Source organism: Pteropus vampyrus, unplaced genomic scaffold (assembly GCF_000151845.1).
Source record: "Pteropus vampyrus isolate Shadow unplaced genomic scaffold, Pvam_2.0 Scaffold185, whole genome shotgun sequence".
NCBI lineage: Eukaryota > Metazoa > Chordata > Mammalia > Chiroptera > Pteropodidae > Pteropus > Pteropus vampyrus.
Genome location: NW_011888966.1, coordinates 2,479,664 through 2,505,678, shown reverse-complemented (window position 1 = coordinate 2,505,678; position 26,015 = coordinate 2,479,664). Strand labels below are relative to the sequence as shown.

Below are 26,015 nucleotides of genomic sequence, written 5' to 3'. Positions count from 1 at the left end.
TACTATTTCTCTGTTTACTTCTTCCTTTCTCTCAAAGTGGAATTACACATTAAAATAGCTAAGCCTAATAATCAATAATTAATAAACTTATTTTAAAAGGAAAAAAAAGCATAAATGAGAGCAAAATTTAAAGGAATACAGAGAGTTACAATTGGGTACAATTTCTCATTGGCATTCTATTTCATTGACCTTAATCTAACACTGCCTCTTCCCATTCCATCTGCTGCTCACCCCACTGCCCTTTTGGGATCATAGGTCAGAGACCAGGAGATGCCCATCAAGAGGAACTTTGTGTGGGTGTCCATTCAGGTGGAGGATGGAAACCTCCACCCACCCCGCTTCACCCAGCTCCACTATGAGACAAATATTCCTGACACCACAGCCCTTGACACAGAGCTCCTCCAAGTCCGAGCCATGGATAGTGACCGGGGAGTCAATGCTGAGGTCCAGTACTCCTTTCTGAAAGGTGAGAGGCCTGGCTATGAGTCCAGAGCATGGGAGAAGGGGCTTTAGTAATAAGGAAAAGCACCAAAGCCATATATTTGCAAGTTAATCAAGGGTTAAGCTTTCTAAGCTTTGGTGAATTATCATCCTAGAGCCATTCCCTAGGATTATAATCATCTAAGTAATATAATTCCAAAGATGGTAAGAGCAACACTAAGGGACTACTCGTGTTATGGGAGATTTCACATGTATATTATATAAACCCATCAAAAACAATACACATAGAGAATGCTTATGAAGTTTATGCCACATTTTAAAATGTAATCTTTGTGCCTGTATAAAAGAAGGGACCTATAAATACTTTAAAAGATGTATGGCATAGTTTTAGAAGTAATTTTAATTTTCTGCTAAGAATACATCATGATTTTGTATCTGTTATATAGTTTTCTTCATTTCAAAAATGAGATAACATTACTTGTGCCAGAAAGTCTTTGTAAAGATTAAAAGAGAAAACGTATATTAATATATGTTGTAAACTGTAGATTATACAAATGCCAGAGGTTATTGCTATCATTGATAAGTGTTAATTATAGGTAATTAATGTAACAAAGTGCTAATATCTAGTTTCCCACTAATTTTTAATGTTTGATAATTCATATTTAATTATCTTTAATAATAATTAATACTGCAGAGACCTGGATGCTCTGGAGGGACAGAGATGAACATGACTTGCTCTCTATCTTAATAGAGCATAATATTTGTTTATTGCTTATCAGTATCTCATATACTTTCAGGAAATCAGAGCTTTTTAAAATATTTTCTTTTTTGAAAAAAACAGAAATTGTTATCCCTGAAGAACAATACTACACATTATAACCCATTAATTGCTTACTTTTTATGATTTATGAAGTTTAATAACATCTTTTATCTCATTTTATCTCATTGACAACCCTGATGATGGAGGTACTAATTTTATTTTATAGATAAGATTTACTTTAAAATATTCTTCTGATTATAGAAGTAACGCATGTTCATTTTTAAAACATAGAAAACACAGAAAAGTATAAAGAAGAAAACGGCACTCAGCCATAGTTTTTCTAACACTTGCTACTCTTCGGTTTTACTAAAGAGGAAAATAGGTCTCAGGCTCAGACCCTTTAGCAAGCACTGATTTTATCCAAATTTTAATAAGATGTTTTCCATTGACTTGTTTTTATGGTAACCTCTGATTTGTGGCAAGCAATAATGATTTTCCTTTTCAAGTAGCAATATAAAGTTGCCTGTTGAAATATTTTAAAATCGAAAAATGAACTAATTTAAAGGAAAATATCCATTAAGTAATAATGTAAAATAGTATAGGTAGTGGCTGGATATAGAAAAAATTATAAAGGCAGTGTGAGAATGCCCAAAATTTAGGAAATTCAGGTGTGGTGGAAATGGCGTTTGATCAGGAGCCTCAAGATCTGGGTCTATCCAGTCCCTCCTCACTTTATTCCTTGCCACTCACTCCCCAAGCCTGACAAGGACTTTCCCACACTATATGGGGAATAGACAAGGTGGTTTTTAAAGTCCCTACCAATTTCAACAATTTATGAGTCTATTTTATAATTTTCATCTTCCGAATATATAAACAAAGGTATTAAAAGTTAACAAAGGTATTAAAAGTTATGTAAAGGATGGTTAAAAATTCTGTATACAGTAACTAAAGCTTTTCCTATAAAAGGCATCACTGAAATACATGGTGGAATGTGCTTTTTCTATAAAGTATAAGTCTCTTTTCTTTGTTTCAAAGACCGACTGCAGCTTTGGTTTGTAGCTTCAAGTTGTGACCCAAAGACTTAGTGATCATTGAAACTGCCATTTATGGAGCACCTACTATGTGCACCCTGTAAGGAATTTTATAAAATATATAACCACCCTACACGCTATATCATAACTAAATCCAGGGTTGCGTGGGATGTGAATTTTGCCATGTCCAAGTTTTATGGCTTCTTTACTAATCTAGAGCCTAGTTGGTACCTCTTGAGGATGTGATAAACTTCAGTTTGTCTTGTCTTTTGTTTCAGGGAACAACGAGGGTTTCTTCAACATAAATACCCTACTAGGCATCATCACTCTAGCCCAGAAACTTGATCAGGCAAAGCATGCACGGTATACTCTGACAGTGAAGGCAGAAGATCAAGGCTCCCCACGGTGGCATGACCTGGCTACAGTGATCATTCATGTCTACCCCTCAGAGAGCAGCGCCCCCATCTTTTCAAAAGCTGAGTACTTTGTAGAGATTCCTGAATCAATCCCCATTGGTTCCCCGATTCTCCTTGTCTCAGCTGCAAGCTCCTCTGAAGTCACCTTTGAGTTAAGAGAGGGAAACAAGGATGGTGTATTCTCCATGAACTCGTATTCTGGTCTCATTTCCACCCAGAAGAACTTGGACCATGAGAAAATTTCATCTTACCAGCTGAAAATCCGAGGTAGCAATATGGCGGGAGCATTTACTGATGTCACAGTTCTTGTTTACATCATTGACGAAAATGACAATGCTCCCATGTTCTTAAAGTCGACTTTTGTGGGCCAAATTAGTGAAGCAGCTCCACTGTACAGCATGATCATGGATGAAAAAAACAACCCCTTTGTGATTCGTGCCTCTGACAATGACAAAGAAGCTAATTCCTTGTTGGTTTATGAACTTTTAGACCAAGAGGCCTTGAAGTATGTCAAAATTGATCCCAGCATGGGAACACTATCCATCATATCAGAGATGGATTACGAGAGCATGCCCTCTTTGCAATTCAGCATCTATGTCCATGACCAAGGAAGCCCCATCTTATTTGCACCCAGGTCTGCCCAGGTCATCATCTATATTAGAGATGTAAATGACTCTCCTCCCAGGTTCTCAGACCAAATATATGAAGTAACAGTAGTGAAGCCCATCCATCGGGGTATGGATCTCCTTGAGGTGTGGGCCAGTGACGATGACTCGGAAGTCAATTATAGCATCAAAACAGGCAATGCTGATGAAGCTGTTGCTATCCATCCCATCAATGGTCGCATATCTGTGTTGAATCCCGTTCTCCTGGGACACTCTCGAGAACTCACCATCAGGGCTTCTGATGGCCTGTACCAAGATACTGCACTGGTAAAAATTTCTCTGACACAAGCTCTTAACACAAGTTTACAGTTTGACCAGGATGTCTACAGGGCAACAGTGAAAGAGAATTTGCGAGATAGAAAGGCATTGGTGATTCTTGGTGTCCAGGGAAATCATTTGAATGACACTCTTTACTACTTCCTCTTAAATGGCACAGATATGTTTTGTATGGTCAAGTCAGCAGGCGTGTTGCAGACGAGAGGTGTAGCATTTGACCGAGAACAGCAGGACACTCATGAGGTGGCAGTGGAATTGAGGGACAATCGGACCCCTCAGCGGGTGGCTCAGGCTCTGGTCAGAGTCTCTATTGAGGATGTCAATGACAATCATCCCGAATTTAAGCATCTGCCTTATTACACAATCATCCAAGATGGCACAGAGCCAGGGGATGTCCTCTTTCAGGTATCTGCCACTGACCAAGACTTGGGGGTAAATGGTGCTGTCACATATGCATTTGCAGAAGATTATACATATTTTCGAATTGACCCATATCTTGGGGACATATCACTGAAGAAACCCTTTGATTATCAAGCTTTAAATAAGTATCACCTCAAAGTCATTGCTCGGGATGGAGGAACCCCATCCCTCCAGACCAAGGAAGAGGTACTTGTCATCGTAAGAAATAAATCCAACCCACTGTTTCAGAGTCCTTATTATAAAGTCAGAGTGCCTGAAAATATCACACTCTATACCCCAATTCTCCACACCCAGGCCCGGAGTCCAGAAGGACACCGTCTCATCTACAACATTGTGGAAGAAGAGCCTTTGATGCTGTTCACCATTGACTTTAAGACTGGTGTTCTAACAGTAACAGGCCCTTTGGACTATGAGTCTAAGACCAAACATGTGTTCACAGTCAGAGCCACAGACACAGCTCTGGGATCATTTTCTGTAGCCATAGTGGAAGTCCTGGTGGAGGACGTCAATGACAATCCTCCCACTTTCTCCCAATTGGTCTACACCACATCAGTCTCAGAAGGCTTGCCTGCTCAGACTCCTGTGATCCAACTGTTGGCTTCTGACCAGGACTCAGGGCAGAACCGTGATGTCTCCTATCAGATCATAGAAGATGGCTCAGATGTTTCCAAATTCTTCCAGATCAATGGGAGCACAGGGGAGATGTCCACAGTTAAAGAGCTGGATTATGAAGCCCAACAGCACTTTCATGTGAAGGTCAGGGCCATGGATAGAGGAGACCCCCCACTCACTGGTGAAACCCTTGTGGTTGTCGGTGTGTCTGACATCAATGACAACCCTCCAGAGTTCAGGCAACCTCAGTATGAAGCCAATGTCAGTGAGCTAGCAACCTGTGGACACCTAGTTCTCAAAGTTCAAGCTCTTGATCCCGACAGCATGGACACCCCCCACCTAGAGTACCTGATTCTCTCTGGCAATCAGGACCGGCACTTCTCCATTAACAGCTCATCAGGAATAATTTCTATGCTGAACCTTTGCAAAAGGCACCTGGACTCTTCTTACAATTTGAGAGTAGGTGCTTCCGATGGGGTCTTCCGAGCAACTGTGCCTGTGTATATCAACACTACAAATGCCAACAAGTACAGCCCAGAGTTCCAGCAGCATGTTTATGAGGCAGAATTAGCAGAGAATGCAAAGGTAGGAACCAAGGTGATTGAGTTGCTAGCCATAGACAAAGATAGTGGTCCCTATGGTACTGTAGAATATACCATCATCAATAAACTAGCAGGTGAGAAGTTCTCCATAAACCCCCTTGGCCAGATCACCACTCTGCAGAAACTGGATCGGGAAAATTCAACAGAAAGAGTCATTGCTATTAAGGTCATGGCTCAGGATGGAGGAGGAAGAGTGGCCTTCTGCACTGTGAAGATCATCCTCACAGATGAAAATGACAATGCCCCACAGTTCAAAGCCTCTGAGTACACAGTGTCCGTCCAGTCCAATGTCAGTAAAGACTCCCCAGTTATCCAGGTGCTGGCCTATGACGCAGATGAAGGTCGAAATGCCGATGTCACCTACTCAGTGGACTCGATCGAGGACTTGGATGAAGAGATCATTGAAATCAACCCAACCACTGGTGTTGTCAAGGTGAAAGAGAGCCTGGTGGGATTGGAAAATCGAGCCTTTGACTTAAAAATCAAAGCCCAAGATGGGGGTCCTCCTCACTGGAACTCTCTAGTGCTGTTACGACTTCAGGTGGTTGATAACGAAGTATCCTTGCCCAAATTTTCTGAACCTCTGTATAGTTTCTCTGTATCTGAGGACCTTTCAGAAGGGTCTGAAATTGGTTCTGTTAAAGCAGTGGCAGCTCAAGATCCAGTCATCTATAGTCTGGTGAAGGGCACCACACCAGAGAGCAACAGGGATGGTGTCTTCTCCTTGGACCGAAACACAGGGGCTCTAAAGGTGAGGAAGGCCATGGACTATGAGTCCACCAAATGGTACCAGATTGATTTGATGGCACATTGCCCCCATAACGACACTTACTTGGTTTCCTTGGTGACTGTAAACATCCAAGTGAAGGATGTCAATGATAATAGGCCTATATTTGAGGCTGATCCATATAAGGCTGTCCTCACTGAGAATATGCCAGTGGGGACCTCAGTCATACAAGTGACTGCCAATGACCAGGACACTGGAAATGATGGCCAAGTGAGTTACAGGCTGCCAGTGGACCCTGATAACAATATCCATGAGCTCTTTGCCATTGACAGTGAGACTGGCTGGATCACTACACTCCAGGAACTTGACTGTGAGACCCGCCAGACCTACCACTTTTATGTGATGGCCTATGACAATGGCCGGACCATCCAGCTATCTTCTCAGGTCCTGGTAGAAGTTTCCATTACAGATGAGAATGACAATGCTCCCCAATTTGCTTCTGAAGACTACAGAGGATCTGTGGTTGAGAATAGTGAACCTGGTGAACCTGTGGCCACTCTCAAAACCTTTGATGCTGATATATCTGAGCAGAACAGACAGGTCACCTGCTACATCACAGGTAAGGATACCTGTCTCAGAATGGAGGCATTGGGGTATATTGAAAAGCGTTCAGTAAGAGGCACCCTAAGACATAGGTTTAAGACCTGGCTCTGCCACTTATTAACAGTGGGACCTTAGGTAAATCACTGAACCTCCCAGAACCTCAATTGCTCCATCTATAGACTTGGCATGCCTGTTCTCATTCACCCGACGGGGATACTGGTAAAATTTAACTTGAAAAAGTTTTGAGAGCTCCCTATAACTTGGAAAGTGCTTTGCAAAGAGGATCTCTTATGACTTTAGGTGGAGTAGATAGAACATAAGGGAGATACTGTAACTGTTCTCAGCTTCTGGGAGATGCAGAAGGCATCAACAGTTATGTGATCCGTGAAAACTCTGTCAAGTGACTGTCCTTTAGAGTAGTATCTTGCCGAGAGCAAGTTGTGGGTGGTAGAAAATGCTTTTTAGTCAATCATAGAATCTAAGTGTTGAAGTGAAAACATTTCCTTAGATATGATTCCAGCCCAATCCCCTCATTTCACACACGTGAGAACCAAAACCCAGATAGAGGGAGAAACTCACACTGCAAACTTCTGTCAGGGCTGGGATTAAAATCACACTCTGCCATCTGCTTTCTTCAGTGGATACCTACTGCAAACCTAAATTACCCCAATTCCTGTCCAATGGCTGAAAAAGCCAACCAATAGCAAAAAGAGTATTTGATTCTCAGTGTTTCTTCCTCCGTCTTCAAGGTGCCATGTCATCCTGTTCCCATAGACATGGTTCCTATCACATCCGTCTACAGGAGAGTTAATGAACCTGAAGTTCCAACTAAGAATCATAAAATCCTGAAGTCAGATCCTGGATCAGAGCTGTTCGAAATATGGAGTCTTAGGGAAATAGAATCTCATCATCTTATAGTATCAGACTGTTAAAAATACAAAAGTCTTAAAATCTCTGAGTAATAAAATAATGTCAATGTGTCATCAACTCTTAGAATAGCTGAATCTTGGAACTCTCGAATCTTGGAATCTCAGAAATCCATCTCCCCTACCAGTGCCTGGTGTCAAGGAAAGATGACTCAGAAGCAAACCTGCTGATCATCTGACTCTCCACTTAGTCTGTGTCCTCAATTGTAAACTAAGACCTCAGAGAGTTTAGTGTTGTTGATCACTTTCCACCCCTCCATTGTTGAATAGATACTAAAAAAAGTTCTTGTATAGAATTAAAATTTGCTTCCCTTTAACTTCCTCCAACTTCTTCCAAGGCACGAAAAATAAGAAACCTGTCCCTCGGCCACATATTTTGGAGCGGTGCTTCTTGCAGTGATGATTTGAAGTCGAAAGACACAGCTGTGCTTCAGAATACCAAATAACTGACTCAGTGTAGAGCAGTGGGTCCCTAGTCAAGGGAGGAAAATTTTGTCTTTCCCAGCAATCCTAAAAGTGTCAGGTGGGCCGCCACTTGTGGTACAAGACCTGGTTCATTCCTGTTGCTCAGCTTCTGGAATCTCTGTCTCACGATTTTAGAGGGAGACCCCTTGGGCCAGTTTGGCATCAGCCAAGTTGGAGATGAATGGAGGATTTTCTCGAGGAAGACCCTAGACCGTGAGGACATGGCCAAGTACTTGCTCAGAATCACAGCTTCAGATGGCAAGTTCCAGGTTGCGGTCATTGTGGAGATCTTCGTCCTGGACATCAATGATAACAGCCCTCAGTGCTCACAGGTGAGAGCCTGGTGGGGTGGGGCGGGGGGCAGTGGAAGCAAGGAAGCTGGAGCGAAGGGCAAGAGGAAGGAGAAGGACTCAGGGGACCATCTCTTAGGCTGGCCATTATTGACCACACCTGTCTTGCTTCTCCTCAGCTGGCCTCAGACTAGTGCCTTGGGCAGGGTCATTCTAGGTAATTCTTTGGCCTCCCCATAGGGATGTCACCAAGCTCTTTAGGACCCCTGGTTCATACCTCTCCCCTAAAACCCCTACAAAGGCCCATTTCTCTGCAAAACATACCCAGAAGTAAATTAACTTTTTCATTCTCCAAACACAGTCTGCCATGCCCAATGGGAAACTCCCTCCACGGCTCAGCTTGTTAGCATGGATCATTACCAAATATATCCATAGAGGCCTGCCCCCACGCAGGGACACCCTGCACTGCCCTCAGGCCCACATATGCGTATCCCCACATCTGCATGGGTAATACAGACCAACACAGATACCCTCCTCCAGGTTGTCCGTATTCACAAACATGTAGACAGGGCAGTTACATTTTACATAATGGATACTTCCCTCACAGCCTCATATAATTCAACCCTAAATTTCCCATGGTGTATGTGTGTGTGTCCATCTTTCCCCTCCAATCTCTCTCTGTTTCTGTCTCCCTGTCACTTTGCCTCTCTCTAGACCTAAGTGTAACTCCCTCAACTTCCCTCTTCTTTGTCTTCCATCTTCAGCTTCTCTATAGTGGCAAAGTCAGTGAAGATATAGCTCCAGGACACTTCATTTTGAAAGTTTCTGCAACAGACCTGGACTCTGATACCAATGCTCAGATCACGTATTCCCTGCACGGCCCTGGAGCAGATGAATTTAAACTAGATCCACATACAGGTGGGTTTCCTGAGCTGCAGGATTGAGCCAAGAACTTATTTACTGAATAACAAGTGCCCAGTACTATGGTAGGTTCCTTGGGGGAAGAAACAGGAATTCACTTATCCACCCATCCATCCATCCACTCCGCAAACATATATTGGCACTATGTGCTAAGCATTGCACTAGATGCTGGGGACATAATCAATAGGCTAATAAGACAAGATTGGCCTTTATAATCTAGTAGAAAAGGCAGTCATTGAATCAGTGGTTTAAATGTACTGAGTTAAGAAAAAATGCAGAAGTTTAAGAGGAGTTTTGATGAGAGAACTTGATTTAGGCATAGGAGTGGGATTAAGTAAAACCTCCCTGAAGAAAGATATTTTATGTGAGGCTTGAGGACATATAAGAGTTAGCCAGGGTAGATGAAGGAGTAATAAGTAATAGGAATAAACATTCGAGGCAGGAGAATTTATACAAGGACCTTGTTTTGGAAAAGAGTGTGCACATCAGGACCTGATGGAAGGCCAAAAACTGATGCACAGAATAGAAGGAGAGAGGGCAAAGGATGAGACCCTCAGGATGGGGGAGCCAAATCCCATGTTTAGAGCCTCTGACGAATTTAGGCAGGTGAGCATCAAGGTCAAAGATAAAATCTCAAGATGCATATTCTGCAGACTGGGGGTAAAACTTCATAGGATTGTTATAAGGATCAGAGATAAAGCTTGCGGAAGCCTAGCCCAGGTCTGGCACATAATAAGAGTTCGATAGATGTGGTTGCCATTGTCATTTTCAACAGTTAAGGGACAAAGCAGAGAGCAGGAAGCAGACAGCCCTGCAGGACAGACCACGAATACCTGGGAGAGGTTGGGCTGTGAGAGTCTGGTGGGTGGGTGGGTCTACTTCCTTTGGAAGAACAGCCCACAGAGATGGGATCCCTATTCTGATGCTGTAGGGGAGGACGTGGGGATGGACAGCACAGAAGGCCCTGGGCACGGAGGGCCAGCTACCAACACTTGGCTCGGAACCAGTAGCCTTGGAGATTCCTGAGCAGGGAGGTGGCAGGTGAGAGTAGTGTCCCAGGAAGCTGTCTGGATAGACAGGAGATAACATTGTCCTTCCTGACCCCAGTGTGGGCATGCTGAGTCATTCCAGGTGGGTTACCTGATCGCTCTCTGCTGCTGTTTGTTCAGCTGCAGGGTAACAGTGGGGCCTTAAAAAATGGGTGGTTTCTCTGAATATGGAAATGATACATGCTCATTGTGCAAAAATTCAAACAATGTAGGTGCAAACTATGCAGAAATTGGAAAGTCTGAACAATAAGCAGCCCCTCCCCCAAAGATAAGCACTCTTGGTATATATTCTATCTGACTTATTTTCCACACAGCTCCAAAATCTCTATATAGAATATTTTGTGACTGCTTTTTTTCACATAGCAATATCTTAGAGAAATTAGCAAGGCAGTAAATAAAGCTCTATTATAATTCCTTCTTGGTTGCAGAGTATTTTATTGTATGGCTAAATCATAATATATTTAACCAGTCCTTTTCTGAAAAACATAGGGGATGTTTTCAATACGATGCTGTTATAAACAATTATGCAGAGAATATCTGTTGGGTTGATTATTCTATAGGATGTATTCCTAGAATTGTGGGCCAAAGGATAAATACATTTTATGTGTTGTTAGAAATTGCCTAAATGTTCTTTAAAAGTGTTGTGCCTCTTTGTACTTTGTTGGCGTGGATCTCAGATTGATGATGTGGTGCTGGAATGAGTTTGCGAGAATTAGGGAAGTGAGCAGGTGCAGGGGATAGAGGCTGAGCTTCTTCCCTAACCATACATACGCAGGACTGACTTCTTTTCTCTGGGACAAAACTCTGTGAGGTTGGCTTTGTCTCTCACAGATATCTAGAAGGCATGTGCTGGGATCCCATCGCCCAGAAAAAGCTCACTTGTTGTCATTTCTCTGGCCAGGGGAGCTGACTACACTCACAGCCCTAGACCGAGAGAGGAAGGATATCTACAGCCTTGTTGCCAAGGCAACGGATGGAGGGGGCCAGTCTTGCCAGGCAGATGTGACCCTCCACGTGGAGGATGTGAATGACAACGCCCCCCGGTTCTTCCCCAGTCACTGTGCTGTGGCTGTCTTCGACAACACAACGGTGAAGACCCCCGTGGCGGTGGTATTGGCCCGGGATCCTGATCAAGGTAAGAATAAGGATTGGAAGCCATTTGCTCACAGGGTCACCTTGGGCAAAGGTTTGGCTCTGGGACTGGTAAGTCTGTGGACACTTAAGAGTAAAAAATGTTTGTCCACAAACTCCATACCGACGTGCAATGTGACAAAAGATTTTGGCACTCTTTTGAGGCCGAGACAGGGCACTTCAGCCTCATTGTTTCTCATTGCCGCTTATACCTAGAGCCCTTTCAAACCTGTCTTGTCTTTTAATCCCAAGGACATTTTGAATACAAACATTTAATCTGAAATACAACAATCAGAAATATTCAACTGATTAATTTGCCACAAGAAAGAAATTTTGGGCATGTACTCCATTAAGCCTTTTAAATTCCTTGATCAATTTTCTATACAATGAAGTGGAATCATTTTCAATATTTTACATTTTAACTTTAATTATATCATTTTCATTAGGGTTAATTCTAATTAGGGTTAATTTACAAAGCAAATTTGATTCATCCAGGGGTATTTGTTCTATATTATACCAATTATATCTTCTGCCATCATTAAGTGTTTTATTGTAGTTTATATACACACATACACACACATATATGACATGTACATATGTCTGTATAAGTGTGTGTGTCCAATTTTCTTGAGTCAAATTTTATAATTGAGGTAGGGTAAAAAATGCCCTCAGGTCAAAATAGCTAGATCAATGTAGGATATGACAATGATTACAATGATGATAAAAGTGAGATCAAAATACCCTGCTCTGACACCAGCAAAGTAAATTTAAGACTTCCTAGAGGAAGTGAGTTTTAGCTTGTCAGTGAAGAGGTGAGATATATCGGAGGGTCGCAGGGGTTCTAGGGAGGACAAATAGTCAGCACAAATGCATCTAATGGCTACAAGGCCCTGTAAATGCTCAGTAAGCCAGAGCTTACTCACCTCTAGGGACAGGAAGCTCCCTACTTCCTAGGCAGCCCTTCCTTTCATGGTACCTCAGGTAATTATCAACTGCTATCTGTTTGGAGCTGACAAGCATCAGTCCAGGTCCTGCCTTCGACAGCCACACAGATCTCCTAGACTTTGGCCCATGACAGCCCTTCCAAGACCGGGAGGTGGTGACTATCTGCTCCAGCCCCAACCTTCCCTCCTGGGGTGGAGGAACCCTAGTGGCTTCAATTTCATGTTTTCAATCCCACCTCCCTTCTAGGACACATCCCTTGACCTTGCACCAGTTTACCATTAACCCTTCAAACGACCTCGGTCTTCCCCACAGGCGCCAATGCTCAAGTGGTTTACTCTCTGACTGACTCTGCGGAAGGCCTCTTTTCCATAGAGGCCACCACAGGCGTGATTCGGCTGGAGAAGCCGCTGCGGGTCAGGCCACAGGCAGCACTGCTGCTCACTGTCCGTGCCTCTGACCTGGGCACGCCAACCCCGCTGTCCACGCTGGGCACCGTCACGGTCTCCGTGGTGGGCCTCGAAGACTACCTGCCTGTGTTTCTGAACACTGAGCACAGTGTGCAGGTGCCGGAGGACACCCCGCTTGGTACAGAGGTGCTGCAGCTGGCCACCCTCACTCGCCCGGGTACCGAGAAGACCGGCTACCGCATGGTCAGTGGGAATGAGCAACGAAGGTTCCGCCTGGATGCCCGCACAGGTGAGAGAGCCAGCCCTGAGACAGCCCCTGGGCACATGCGCATGCGGGGTCTTGTGGGAATTTGGATTCCTCACACACACAGCATTTTTGCCCCATGAAGCCCCGCCCCGTGGCCATCCTCCTTTGGCCCTTTCTTCACTCTGCATCTCTCCCAGTACCCTTCTGCACCCTGGGGACAGCGTGTGTGGAATCACCCTCATTCCCCCACACCCCCACCCAGGACCCTCGGCAATCCACTATCCTGCCACAGTTTACGGCTTCAAGTCTCAGCTCAGCCCCAGCCCCAGGAGGCTGAGGCCACCCACCCTTCTTGGCTGCAGGGGTAGAAGCACTTACTAGAATGTAGGGCGTCAGCAGCCCAGGACAAGGCTGCCTGCTTCCCTCCTGGTGCCCCACCAAATACCCTGGCACTCCCGGATTTGCCCTTATTTTAATGAAGAGAGAGAGAGAGAGCTAGGAAACCATCTCTCATCTTTCCTCCTAGCAACAGAAGGGTCTAGTGAGACTCACAGAACCTCGTGGAAAGGCCCCAGAAACTCCCCAGGTCAGGCCATGCCCTATGCGGACTCATCCCCACACCCCCATGCTCTCTGCCTTCTAAAGTAGCCGCCTTATGGTTGAGCAATATTCTTTTAAAGTTCGTATTATGTAGACTTTAAACATATTAAAAAATAGAACAATAGAAACTACCTGTTCCTATCACCCAGCATCAGGAATTATCAACACAGACCAGAGTGGTTTCATCTTTACCTGTCACGTCTCACATCCCCCCATTGCTGAGTTACTTTAAAGCAAATCCTAGACATCATATCATTTTGTTTATAAATACTTCAGTGTGTATTTCTAAATGATAAGGAATCCTTTTGCAAACATAACCACAATACCATTATCACACCTAAAAGATAATAATCCCTTAATATTGTCTAATACCTAGCCAGATAGTTTTTCAGATTATTTTATAAATGTCCTTTTGAAATTGGTTTGTCAACATCCCCCAAATATTCACATATTGCATTTGGTTTATGTGCAACATCTTAAGTCTCTTTTAATCTCTCATGTTTACTCCCCCCTGCCATTTATTTAATGAAAAACTTGGGTCATGTGTCAGAAAGAATTTATTATATTTTGGATTGGCTAGCTGCATCTTTATGATGTCATGTAACATATCCCTCTAGCCCCTAGAAGTCCTATAAATGACATTTGGAGCAAAAACCTGCAAGTTCAAGCTCAATTTTTGGCAACAATGCTTTGTAGACAATGCTGGGCTCTCCTTCGCACTATGTTGGGAGGATGACTGGTTCTTTTTCTGAGGTTAAGATCGTCAGTGGGCTCGGAGTTGTCAGCCTGATTTATCCAGTATGAAGTTCTTCATCAGTTCTTCTTCTAATGGTTTTAGCAGACTTTAGTGATTATTTTATAGATATATTATTTCATTTGGAGCTGCAAAACAGTGATTTCCTAATCCTATCATTCCTCATTCATTTATTAACTGGAATTCTTTTAAAGACTTTTTTTAATTTATTTTTTTTAATAGTAGTCAATTTTATTTATTTTTCCTCCCCCCTCCACCCACCTTCTGGTAACCACTAGTCTATTGTCCATGTTCATGAGTCTCTGTTTGTCCTGTTCATTTGTTGCTTTTAGGTTTCTATCCCACATATAAGTGATATCATGTGATTTTCAACATTTCTATATGGCTTATTTTGCTTAGTATGATTATTTCAAGGTTCATCCATGTTGTTGCAAATGGCAGTATTTCATCTCTTCTTATGGCTGAGTAATATTTCATTGTGGAATTCTTTTATAAAGAAGAGTTTCCTACCATTAACTAGTTGGTTATCCAGGAACGGCAGGAAAAACTTTTGGTATTTTCTTTTCCAGTTTTAAGAATAATAAATCTACCTTCTAACAATTTGTTGAACAACTTTGAGTATTATAAGCCTCTTTATAATCTAACATCTGTCTTTCACTAGCTGAATGAGCTTGGGCAGGTCACTTAGCTATTGGGAGCATCAGATGACTCACCTACAAAATGGGAATCACTTTTTCCTGCTCCATATAGTTATTATAGAGCTACATGAGATAGATTTAATATTATAGAATTAAATGAGATTTTAATAAATTACAGAAATAAATGAGGGAAATACTGACGTTGAGAATAATTAGGGAAATGAAAGGAGATGGAGGGAGAGAGGAAGGTAATGGATAAGGGTAAATAAAGAGGGAGATGAAAGAGAAGATGATGGAGGAGATGATGGAGGAGATCTGTCTCTCCCAACCCTATTGAGCTGCCTGTCCTGGGTTTCGTCTCAAGATCCCTCAGCCCTCTGCCTTTCTGGCCCCAACTGCCTCAATGCTCCCATTACTTCTTGTTTCTTTAGGGATCTTGTACGTCAACAGGAGCCTGGACTTTGAGACAAGCCCCAAGTACTTCCTGTCCATTGAGTGCAGCCGGAAAAGCTCTTCCTCCCTCAGTGACATGACCACAATTGTGGTCAACATCACTGACATCAACGAACACCGGCCCAGATTCCCCAAGGATCTGTACAGCGTGAGGGTCTTGGAGAATGCCTTCGTGGGTGATGTTGTGCTCACAGTAAGGATCTGCAATTTTGTCCTTTGGAGGGCATGGACTCTGGGGTGGATTCTTATCTCTTCTTCCCCCAGTCATCTATGAGCACTGATTAGTTTTTCAATAAATACAGTATAGACTTGACTCTGACTTGTAGCCACTTGGCCAAACTATCTCTCATGACAAAATGTATCAGGGACATGTTTGATAAGATCTAGATCAAGTACTGACAGAACGGGGCATGGGAGAGGCCCCAGAGGACTGCTAGAGGCTCCAGAGCCTGGGAAGAGCCTGGTCACAATGCATGACATGGAGTGTCAGTGTGGGAGGGGAGGGAAGGAGGAGACGCCAAATAACACCTCTTTGCATTGAAACATGTAATTGCTCCCAATTGCATGGAGGGAAACTCTATATGCCCATCTTCACTCTGCCTTCCAGTCTTAGCCCCTTCCACTCCCTATATGCTCCCAAAGATCCAACCACAAAGGAAGATGTGCCTTTCCCCAGACGTCCTCTGTACTTTCACACTTCTGAGTTCATATTGTTTCCTCTGCCTGGAACAGGGGCTCCACTCCCAGAAGTCCTCCTTATCTTTCAAGGCTTCATGAATCCTTTTTAATCTCCCCAGCTGGAATTTATCACTGCATTTCCTATGCTCTCATAAAGCTGATCATACTTTGCCCCCAGATTAGAATTATCCATAAAATTAGACACTAAGTTTCCTGTGGGCATATTCATTTTGCCACATTCCTCACCTCCCAGCAGAGGACCTAGCACTCTGTCGGTACGAGTCAATGAATAAATGAATTAATGAATGGATAAATGAATGAACCATGACATATTGAAGTCCATACTAGGATGTGAATTAGGAGATCCCTTTGGCAAGAATGACTCCACAATCATTGTGGCAGGGACATATCTGTGCCTCCTACACTCCCAGAGGCCAAGATTCCTTTCTGGTCCTGCTTGCTCCTCCATTCACAATCATCATCCACTTCTACTGCAGGTGTCAGCTACTGATGAAGATGGGCCCCTAAATAGTGCCATCACCTACAGTCTGGTAGGAGGGAACCAGCTTGGACACTTTGACATCCACCCCAAGAAGGGAGAGCTACAGGTGGCCAAGGCCCTGGATTGGGAACAGGTGAGTCATGTGGGTGGAGCCCAATCTGAGCTCATCAGAGCAGAATAGAGCCCCACTGAAGGCCCAGAGGATAAATCGAGGTCAACATTCCATGCTGACATTTCCAGACCTGCTTTTAGTGTCTCCTACTTGTCTTCTCTGTGGGACCTCTGTGTCCTATGAGGCCAAAGGCAGGAGAGAGGGTGAGTAATCCTTAACCTTCCCTAAAGGAGCTCAGGCCAGCTTCTCACTACTGACTAGGGAACATTAGATCATCATAACAAGTTATTGAGCACCTGCTCTGTGCCAGGAACTTTGCTAAGTGCTTTGCTAAGTCCTTAACATACATTGTGCCATTTGGTCCTTAAAATAATCCTAGGAGGTAGGTCCTGATATCACCCTCCCAAAAGTTTAGTCACTTTCCCATGGTCTCGCAGTTAGTAAATGGCTGAACTGGAAATCAAATCTATTTCTGTTTGACTCCAGAACCTGGGCCCTAAAATGCTATGGTTGGGCAATGAGGGTGGGCATAGGAGAGTGTCTCCATCTTATTTTTCTGAAAACATTAGTGATGAGCTAGGGTACAGAATTGAGGAGTCTTGTTGCTAACTCTCCACTGGGCATCTTGCTATAGACTTCTAGCTATTCTCTGAGGCTCCGAGCCACAGATAGTGGGCGGCCCCCACTCCATGAAGACATAGACATCGCTATCCAAGTGGTTGACGTCAATGATAACCCACCGAGATTCTTCCAGCTCAACTACAGCACCTCTGTCCAGGTATGCTTGAGCTTCCAAAGGCATCATGAACCCACCCTTCTTTCATTTCCTTCCTAGTGGAGGGTGCTCACCACTGGTATTAGTCCACCTGAACAGTGGCTGTGACCTTGCACTCAACTAGACTGACAAAGGCAACAACTAACTCACAGGCAGACAGAATGAATGAATGACAGCTCAAGGTGAAGGCTTGTCCTGGGAGCAGCCAGAGTGCTAAGGACTCATCCCACAGAAGGGGGTCCAAAAAGATGTGATGGGAAGAACTGGGACTCATTTTGCTCTTTGATTTCCTGTCACTCTTGGTCTCAGGAGAACTCCCCCATTGGCAGCAAAGTCCTGCAGCTGATCCTGAATGACCCAGACTCCCCAGAGAATGGCCCTCCTTACGCATTTCAAATCACCAAAGGGAACGATGGTTCTGCCTTCCGTGTGACCCCAGATGGATGGCTGGTGACTACCGTGGGCCTGAGCAAGAGAGTCCAGGAATGGTATCAACTTCAGATTGAGGTGAGAACTGAGTTGGGCCACTGGTGGTGACCATGGGGACAGTATATGTGTGGGCAAAAGCACTACTAGTGCATCTATTATTAGAGCTCTTACTATGTGCCAGGCACTGGGCTAAGTGATAAACATGCATCACTGCATTAAATCCTCACAACATGCTTTAGGGCAGGTACAGTTAACACCCTCATTTTACTGATGTGATACCTGAGGCACATTGAATGACTGGCTGAGGTGGGTTGCTTCAAACCCAAGCACTCTGACCCCAGAACCCAAACTCTTCATTCCTGCCCTGCTCTTAATTCTTCTCCCTGGCTCTAACTCCTCAAGCTGGTCAGAATAGCTCCATGAACCTCAGGCCTTGTTAAAGACCTACCCTAGAGAATTGGTGTGGGGCCAAATGAGAGAACGTGTGTGTGTGTGTGTGTGTGTGTGTGTGTGTGTGTGTGTGTGTGTAGGGGATTACAGTGGTACTGTTACAGATTGTATGAGAATTGCCCAATGAAAGTGGCCAAGATAGTGGTCAAACATTTCTCCTTTCATTCCCCCCAAATCCTTTTCCTAAACCTCAAGTCTAGTGAAGCCTGCTATTCTGTGAACTTCTCTGGGCTCAGGATGATGTATTCATCTATTCAGCCAGCCAGCTAGTCATTCATTTATTCAGCTTTTCAACAAATTGTTGAGCATCTGTCATATGCTAAGCCCTATGCTAGCTTCTAGCAATATAGCAGAGGGATAGAAGGGGATGGTTCTTGTCCTCATGGGCTTTCGATTCTAATTACAGAGATAAACAATAAACAGATAAAGAGAGGAGAGATACATATTCAGAGGTGGCAGTCTTCATGGAGAGGGGGTATTTTGAACTGAGATCTAAGGAGCCAGCCATGAGAAAAATGGGTAGGAGAGTGTCACAGGCCAGAAGAACAAGATGAGCCAAAGTCCAGAGTTGGGAAAGAGCTTGAAGTGACCTGAGATGTGGCCAACATGGTCAGAGCATAGTGAGCAATGGTGAGAATAACGCTGAAGAGATGAGCTGGGCAGATCATGGAGGCCTCATAGCTTGGGTGACCATCTTATTTGAGGTCCAAACTGTGATATTCTTGAGAGTGAAAGAGGAACTAAAAATAGTTAACTGGTGATAACTGATCCACCCAGATGAAAATCAAGACTGTCTTGGGGAAACCAAGTATAGTCATCCTAATTATAAGACTGGTAATACTTTTATATTCTAATCCAAGTGCAATGAGAAGTGGTTGAAGGGATGTGACCCTTCCTGTGTTTCAGGGGATCCTTTTTGAAGGTCTAGAGAGCGTGAATGAATGGGGCAAGAGTTGCTGAGGGATAACAATGAGAAGTCACCTAAACTGGGAATAGCTGTGCTGAGACCTTCAGGTGATGGTAATGATGCAAGAAGTGGATAGATTTGGGACAACTTTTACGTGGAAATAAACACGAGTTGGTGATGGGTTGGATATGGTGAGAGAGAGAAAAGAGAATCAGGGATGATTCCCAAGTTCCTGGCTCCAGTGAAGACTGGGTGGTTGAGCTATTTATGAGACTGGAAAGTCTGTGGGGTTGGGAGAAGGACAGGTCTATGGGGTAAAAGGAAGGCTCTGTTTTGCACATGTTACCTTTCTGGTGTCCATGAGATATCTAAGTGGAGGTGTGTACTAGGTAGTTGGGAGTGAGCGTTTGCAGACTGAGGGACAGGTGTGGGTTAATGTAGAGGGTCCTCAAAGCCAAAGGCATGGATGTGATTGCCTAGGGTGAGATGAGAGAAAACAGCTTCCTGACCTCTGTATCCTAGCCCAGACAATCAGTAACTATTGCCATCATTACCATTTCTTTCATTTATCCTGCATTTCCATTTCTGTTCACTAGGAGGTAGTATAAGACAGCAAAGAAACAGGCTCTGGACACAGGTAGGAGTTCAGATTCTGCTGAATGACCTTGGGCAAGTTACATAACCACTTTGAGCCTCAGTTATATCTTTTGTAAAATGGGGGACTTATGGTACCTATCTCATAAGAAGGACAAACTATGATCATGCATTTAAAGTACACAGTTAGTACTCAGTAACGTTAGTTATATATTATACTTAGTAGTAGTATTAATTTTTGTTGTTGCTCTTGATATTTCACTAGGGTTATGCACAATTCCCAGTAGTAGGTGTAATTTTACAACTTGTTCACCCACCCAAAGCGTTGGGATACACGTGAACAAGATATTACTGTCAGGAAAATTGTGGAGACTTTTGTTGACAGCTGAGGAAGCGACAACGTCGCTGAGGAGAAAAAGAAAAGCTTTGTCTTTGCTAAGTCTTGGCAGAAAGTTGCAGAGACAGCTTGGTAAAACGTGAAAGAAAAACAAATTTTTTATTTACATTCTTCTCCCTGCTTAAATGAGGTCACGTCACTGCTTTGCTGAAAACCCTCAATGGCTTTTTGTGGCTCTGACATAAAATGCAACCTTCTGCTCCTCAGCCCATCAGTGATGGGGTCCCTGCTTCCCTCTCCCTCACCTCTGGTCCTTTACTCTGCCCACTCCTCCAGGAAACAGTGTCCCCTTCCTGTTTTGTTGAGCACACCACATTCTTTGCCACCCAAAGGCTGTTCCTTGTTAGTCACCTCTCGTCCTCACCTCTTCTCATCCCTCAGGACTCAGCTCATGGGTTAGCTCCTCAGAGGCTCCCTTCCCACCTGATCTAAGTTAGGTCTGTCACTCTTCAGATCTTTCTGTCACATCATTCTCATTATTTCCTTCACAGCACTTTATCCAAGTCTGACATTCTCTGGTTTATTTAGCAACGTATGTATTGTCTCTTTTCTCTTGATCATAGTAGAGGGCCTGGCTGTAGAAGGCACTCAATAAATATTTGTTGGCTGAGCTGAAGAAGACATTCCCACCCCACCATGAGCCCAATCACAGGGTAAAAGGAAGTCCCGAAGATTGACAGGTATCATGTAGGACACACACTGAAATTGATGAGACATTCGATGACTCACTTAAGAAAAGAGAGAATGAGAGAAGTTCCAGAGGAAGGAGGCCCGATCGTGTGGCTGGAGGGATTTAGGGAAAGGCTCAGAGGTGTGAAATGAGGAAATGGAGTTAAGTTTTACCATGTGGTACGAAATGTACCACCCTCCTCAAAACCTTGAGTGCTTTTGGAGTTACTATTTTCTCTTTCGAATGTGGCAACATGTTGAGCCTGCCCTCAAGCAGTAAGCTGTGGCTCCCCAAGGAGACCCAGCCTCATCTGGGCCGCAGACAGCTCATCCCCATGGTAATGCAGTGCTTATCGTGCCCACAGGTGTCAGACAGTGGCATCCCTCCCCTCTCATCTTCCACGTCGGTCAGAGTCCATGTCACAGAGCAGAGCCACTACCCGCCATCCGCCCTCCCACTGGAGATCTTCATCACCATCGGGGAGGAGGAGTTCCAGGGTGGCATGGTGGGCAAAATCCATGCTACAGACCGAGACCCGCAGGACTCGCTAACCTACAGCTTGGCAGGAGAGGAGACGCTGGGCAGGCTCTTCTCAGTGGGCGCTTCTGATGGCAAGATTATCACTGTCCAGGGCCTGCCTCGTGGCCGGTACATGTTCAACGTCACAGTCAGCGATGGGACCTTCACAACCACTGCTGGGGTCCACGTCCATGTGTGGCACGTGGGGCAGGAGGCTCTGCAGCAGAGCATGTGGATGGGCTTCCACCAGCTCACCCCAGAGGAGCTGGTGAGTGACCACTGGAGGAACTTGCAGAGGTTCCTCAGCAACAAGCTGGACATCAAACGAGCCAACATCCACCTGGCCAGCCTTCAGCCTGCAGAGGCCATGGCTGGGGTGGACGTGCTCCTGGTCTTTGAGGGGCATTCTGGGACCTTCCGCAAGCTGCAGGAGCTGGCAACCATCATCACTCACTCAGCCAAGGAGATGGAGCACTCGGTGGGAATTCAGATGAGGTCAGCCATGCCTGGGGTGCCTTGCCAGGGGCCAAGCTGCCAGGGTCAAATCTGCCAAGAAACAGTGCACTTGGGCCCCAGGGTCGGACCCACCTACAGCACAGCCAGGCTCAGCATCCTAACGCCGCGGCACCGCCTGGAGAGGAACTGCTCCTGCAATGGTGAGCAACGGGCCTTCCCTAGGACAATCCGCACTGAAGGCGTGGCCAGCCAGACTGTGGGGATGGAGCTCCAGGGAGGCTCTGTGGGGTAGTCAGAGGGACGTTTTAACAGTGCTAATGGCCAGGGACCACCATGGGGCAGGTGTGGCCTCGCAAAATCTAGTCACAGGATAGCACTCTATTCCTGCTACTTTTTAGAATTTTGAAAATAATGGGAAGAATACAACAGGCTGTTTAGCATCATGGCTAAGAGCTGCCTGGGTTCAAATCTCAGCTCTACCACTTGCTAGTCACATGACCTTAAGAAAATTATTTAACCTCTCTGTGCCTTTGGACTGTTGTAGGGATTAAATGAGTATTAAATATCAAGTGCTTGCTTAGTAAAGTGCCTGATATAGAAAGTGGTTAATAAACAAGTAGTATTAACACTCCACTATTTTTACTATAGCCTGCTGGTTATAACTTTAAGGTTTAGACTAGACAGCTCAGGTTTAAACCCCAGCTCTACTACTTACTAGCTGTATCCACGGGTGGGTTATTAAAATCCTCTGGGCTTAGTTTCTCACCCATAAAATAATGAAAATATTATTATCTGCTTCCTTGAGTTGGTTTGGGGAGTAAATCACTTAATGGATATAAAAGCACTTAACCCATGGCTGCCCTAAGCACCCCATCATTGGTGGCTGTCATTTATATGGTAGGAGTTGCTGCTATAAGGACTCTGCTATGTGCCAGGCTCTGTGTATGTTACCTAAACTCATTTTCACCACAACTCTACGAAGCAGGGTCATAGCTCCATCTACAGTTGAAACTGAGGTATGAGGGTTATAATGTATTGTGCCTAAAACTGTACGGACTCCAATGAAGGGCTGATTATTCAAATACCTGTGCATCCTACTCTAAAGACTTCGCCAAGCTCTTCGGGAGCTCAGTTTTCTGACAGGATTCACCCCAGCACCCCTGGCATTAAGACCAATGCACTGGACCAGCTCATGAGCGTGGGCAAAAAGAGAATGGCCTCACCCCCAGCTCACCATCGCCCCCTGCCTGGCATGGCCTACCCTTTAAGGGTCTACCGGGTTCGCATTAGGGAGATTCTCGGATTTGTGGACTTTCTGGGGAGCTAGGGGAAGCAGGGGAGACCCAGGATTTAGGCTGGGTGAGCTATTCTTGTCGGGGTGGGGTTTTCCTTCTCGTGTCTCTTGCCCTGGAGTTGGCTGCAGGCACAGCTGTGATAGCTGAAGGTTCTCTCTCCACCACCTGGCATTGGGTAGCAGTTTCTAAAATTCAAGATTGTGCAAAATCACCAGGAGAATGTGTTCTTAAGAAGATCTGCTCCTGAGTGTCACTTGCCTTGGGTGAGACCTGGAGTTGGTTGGCATTTTTAACCAGCACCTCAGGCAATTCTGAAGCAGGTGGTCCAAGGGCTGCACTTAGAGAAACACTAGATGGACTGGCTGGCTCACCAATCACCAGAATCACTTCGGAAAAAAGTTTGGTTTTGTTTTTTTAAAAATGTTTTAGTGAAATATGACACGCAGAGATATCCATCTATCATAAGTGTATAGCTCAAGTTTTCACAAACTAAAAACTCTGGTGTAACCAGAACCTAGATCAAGAATCAGAACATGACTAGCAGCTGAGAAACGTCTCTTGGGCTCTCTTTCAGTCACTACAGCCATCATGAGGAGAGCTTGAAATTACAGATCCCATGTGCCAGCAGAATTACTGAGTCATACTAGCTGAGGGTAGAGCCTCACATTTTGTATTTTAAGATTCTCCAGATGATCTTGATATTCAGCTAGGTTTGGGAATTCCAATCTAGATCACCTTAAATATCCCATCCAATAACGAGCTACTACAATGGAATCGCCAGCATCAGAAAGTATTAGACCTATGGCATGACAGCCTCTTAGGATTTTAGAATCCCACGTGCCTCAGGCTTTCTGGTTATTTTTTCTCTTCCTTTTGGCCTTGTTCCCTCTCTTCAACAATTCCTCTCCCCTAGGTCTCTGGGGCCTGTACCACTGATCCCTCCCTCTGGCAACTATGAGCTTATTCCCAGAAATTTAACAGCTGAACTCACTTCTGGAGAGAGTGAAAATTTAAAAATCTGGGGAGGGCAATGCTTAATATAACATAGCATTTCCCAAAGTGGGTTCCACAGAACGCTATTTCCACTACTGTGAATAGGTGGTCCACAGAAGAGGGTTCCATGTTCAAATAAGTCTCCACCTCCTTATGCATCTGCACATTAGCAGCTCTGCAGGGGTTAGAGGGCAGGGCTCTACCGAAGTTTTAGCCACATGATCTATCACTACCCCTTCTTTTTATCATGGACTGTCGCTTGGCCTCTCAGCAGCTTTTCACTTGGGAAGTGCTTACTCAAGTGATTACACTCCTAACAATGAAGGAGCTTTCTTAAGGCAAAAAATACTTGTAGTGTTCCTGAAATCACACCTATGCGCAAAATCCTCTCCAATTCTACCTCCTTTTTCCCCAAATGTCAGAAATAACATGGAAACTATGTAGGATAGAAATTTTGATTTCGACACATTTAACTGGTTACATTTCTGGCTCGAATCCTGCTATTTTAATGGCTTGAGCTCATATTTCCTGACCCTGGCTGGGACCCAAGACAAGGGTCCCTGGGGCCAAAGGAAGGTGTGCAGGGTGATGATCTGTCTAGCTGTAGGACCCTGGACGAGTAACCCCCCTGCCTCATTTCTTCATCTATAAAATGAGCAATGACTCTGCTTGCCACCCAAGGGTTGGCAATGAGACAAAGTTAGCTCGAGGGCTCTGTGGGAACCACTTCACATGGAGGTGACACCTCTGGTTGCTTTCACAGGTACTGCCACAAGGTTCAGCGGTCAGAGCTTCGGGAGGTACAGTCTCCCAGAGGCTCAGAAATGGCACATCCATTTCCATCTGAAAACACTCCAGTCACAGGCCATTCTCCTGTTCAGCAATGGGACAGTGTGTATCTCCCTGAAGGTAAGGCACTGCCCGCCTGAGAGATTTCATGTGAGTGTACTAGGCTAGGGAGGTGGGGGCAGCGTAAGCATGGCCAGGAAGGCCAATTTGTACAAAGAGATCTTTGCATGGTTTTCAGGGATGCTCGGTGTGACTACCAGGTTAGGATACAAGACTGTCCAGTCATGATGGCCAAAGCCATTCTACTTAAAGACATATGTCTAAGTACAACAACAGAGGTTAGTCTATTCTGTAGGATAAGAGAGAATCTCTAAAGATAGAAAGAAATGGGTAAAGCCACCTACCCCTGGTGCTTTTATTACTTTTGCTTCCAAAGAGGGGGAGGCAGGCTACCATAGGAGTGCTCAAGGTGACAAACTCTGCATTAAGCTACATGGAATTGCATAGAAGAAAAATGAATTTCCTTTCTAAGGGTCTTCCAGTCTTGATTATGCCTTCTAGGTAGTCTCAGTTTACCTTCCTGATTTTAACACCTCTAGCACACATGCCAATCTCCCAGCTTAACAAAAAGAAACAGACTTCGGCAGCTAGTTAGAATTTAATTCATTCAACAAATTTTTACTATGTGACAGGCACTGTTCTGGATGCCTGAGTCTCATAAGTGAATAAGACAAAAATCCCTCCGTGAGCTTTCATGCTACAGGGGTAGATTGACAATAAACATAATAAATCAGTAAGTTATAGTTTGTCCGAACATGTTAAGTGCTTCGGGTTAAAAGAAAATAAAAAAAGGAGTGTGGGGAGTTGGAATTTTAAATAAGGTAATCAAGGAAGGTTTCACTGAGGTGATAATTGAACAATAATTTGAAAGGATGAGGAGTTAGCTATGTAGACATCTAAGGGAATAGCATTCTAGGTAGAAGGATACTAATTGGTAGAAGATCACTTAGCATGTTTAAGGAACAGCTCAGACATCTATATGGCATGAGTGAAGTGAGCAAGGGAGACAG

General features: G+C 44.5%; 1 protein-coding gene across 1 annotated transcript in view; it reads left to right on the top strand.

Annotated features, from left to right (window-relative positions):
- FAT2 (FAT atypical cadherin 2) overlaps positions 1–26,015 on the top strand; it is a 75,333-nt gene that overhangs the window by 36,310 nt on the left and 13,008 nt on the right. The window contains exons 9-20 of the mRNA XM_011371241.1: positions 256–466; positions 2,511–6,569; positions 8,080–8,276; positions 8,999–9,152; positions 11,106–11,339; positions 12,593–12,976; positions 15,358–15,572; positions 16,555–16,692; positions 17,306–17,449; positions 17,756–17,953; positions 21,258–22,068; positions 24,920–25,065. Of these exons, the coding sequence (XP_011369543.1) occupies positions 256–466; positions 2,511–6,569; positions 8,080–8,276; positions 8,999–9,152; positions 11,106–11,339; positions 12,593–12,976; positions 15,358–15,572; positions 16,555–16,692; positions 17,306–17,449; positions 17,756–17,953; positions 21,258–22,068; positions 24,920–25,065 (6,891 nt within the window). The remainder of the gene's footprint in view (positions 1–255; positions 467–2,510; positions 6,570–8,079; positions 8,277–8,998; positions 9,153–11,105; positions 11,340–12,592; positions 12,977–15,357; positions 15,573–16,554; positions 16,693–17,305; positions 17,450–17,755; positions 17,954–21,257; positions 22,069–24,919; positions 25,066–26,015) is intronic.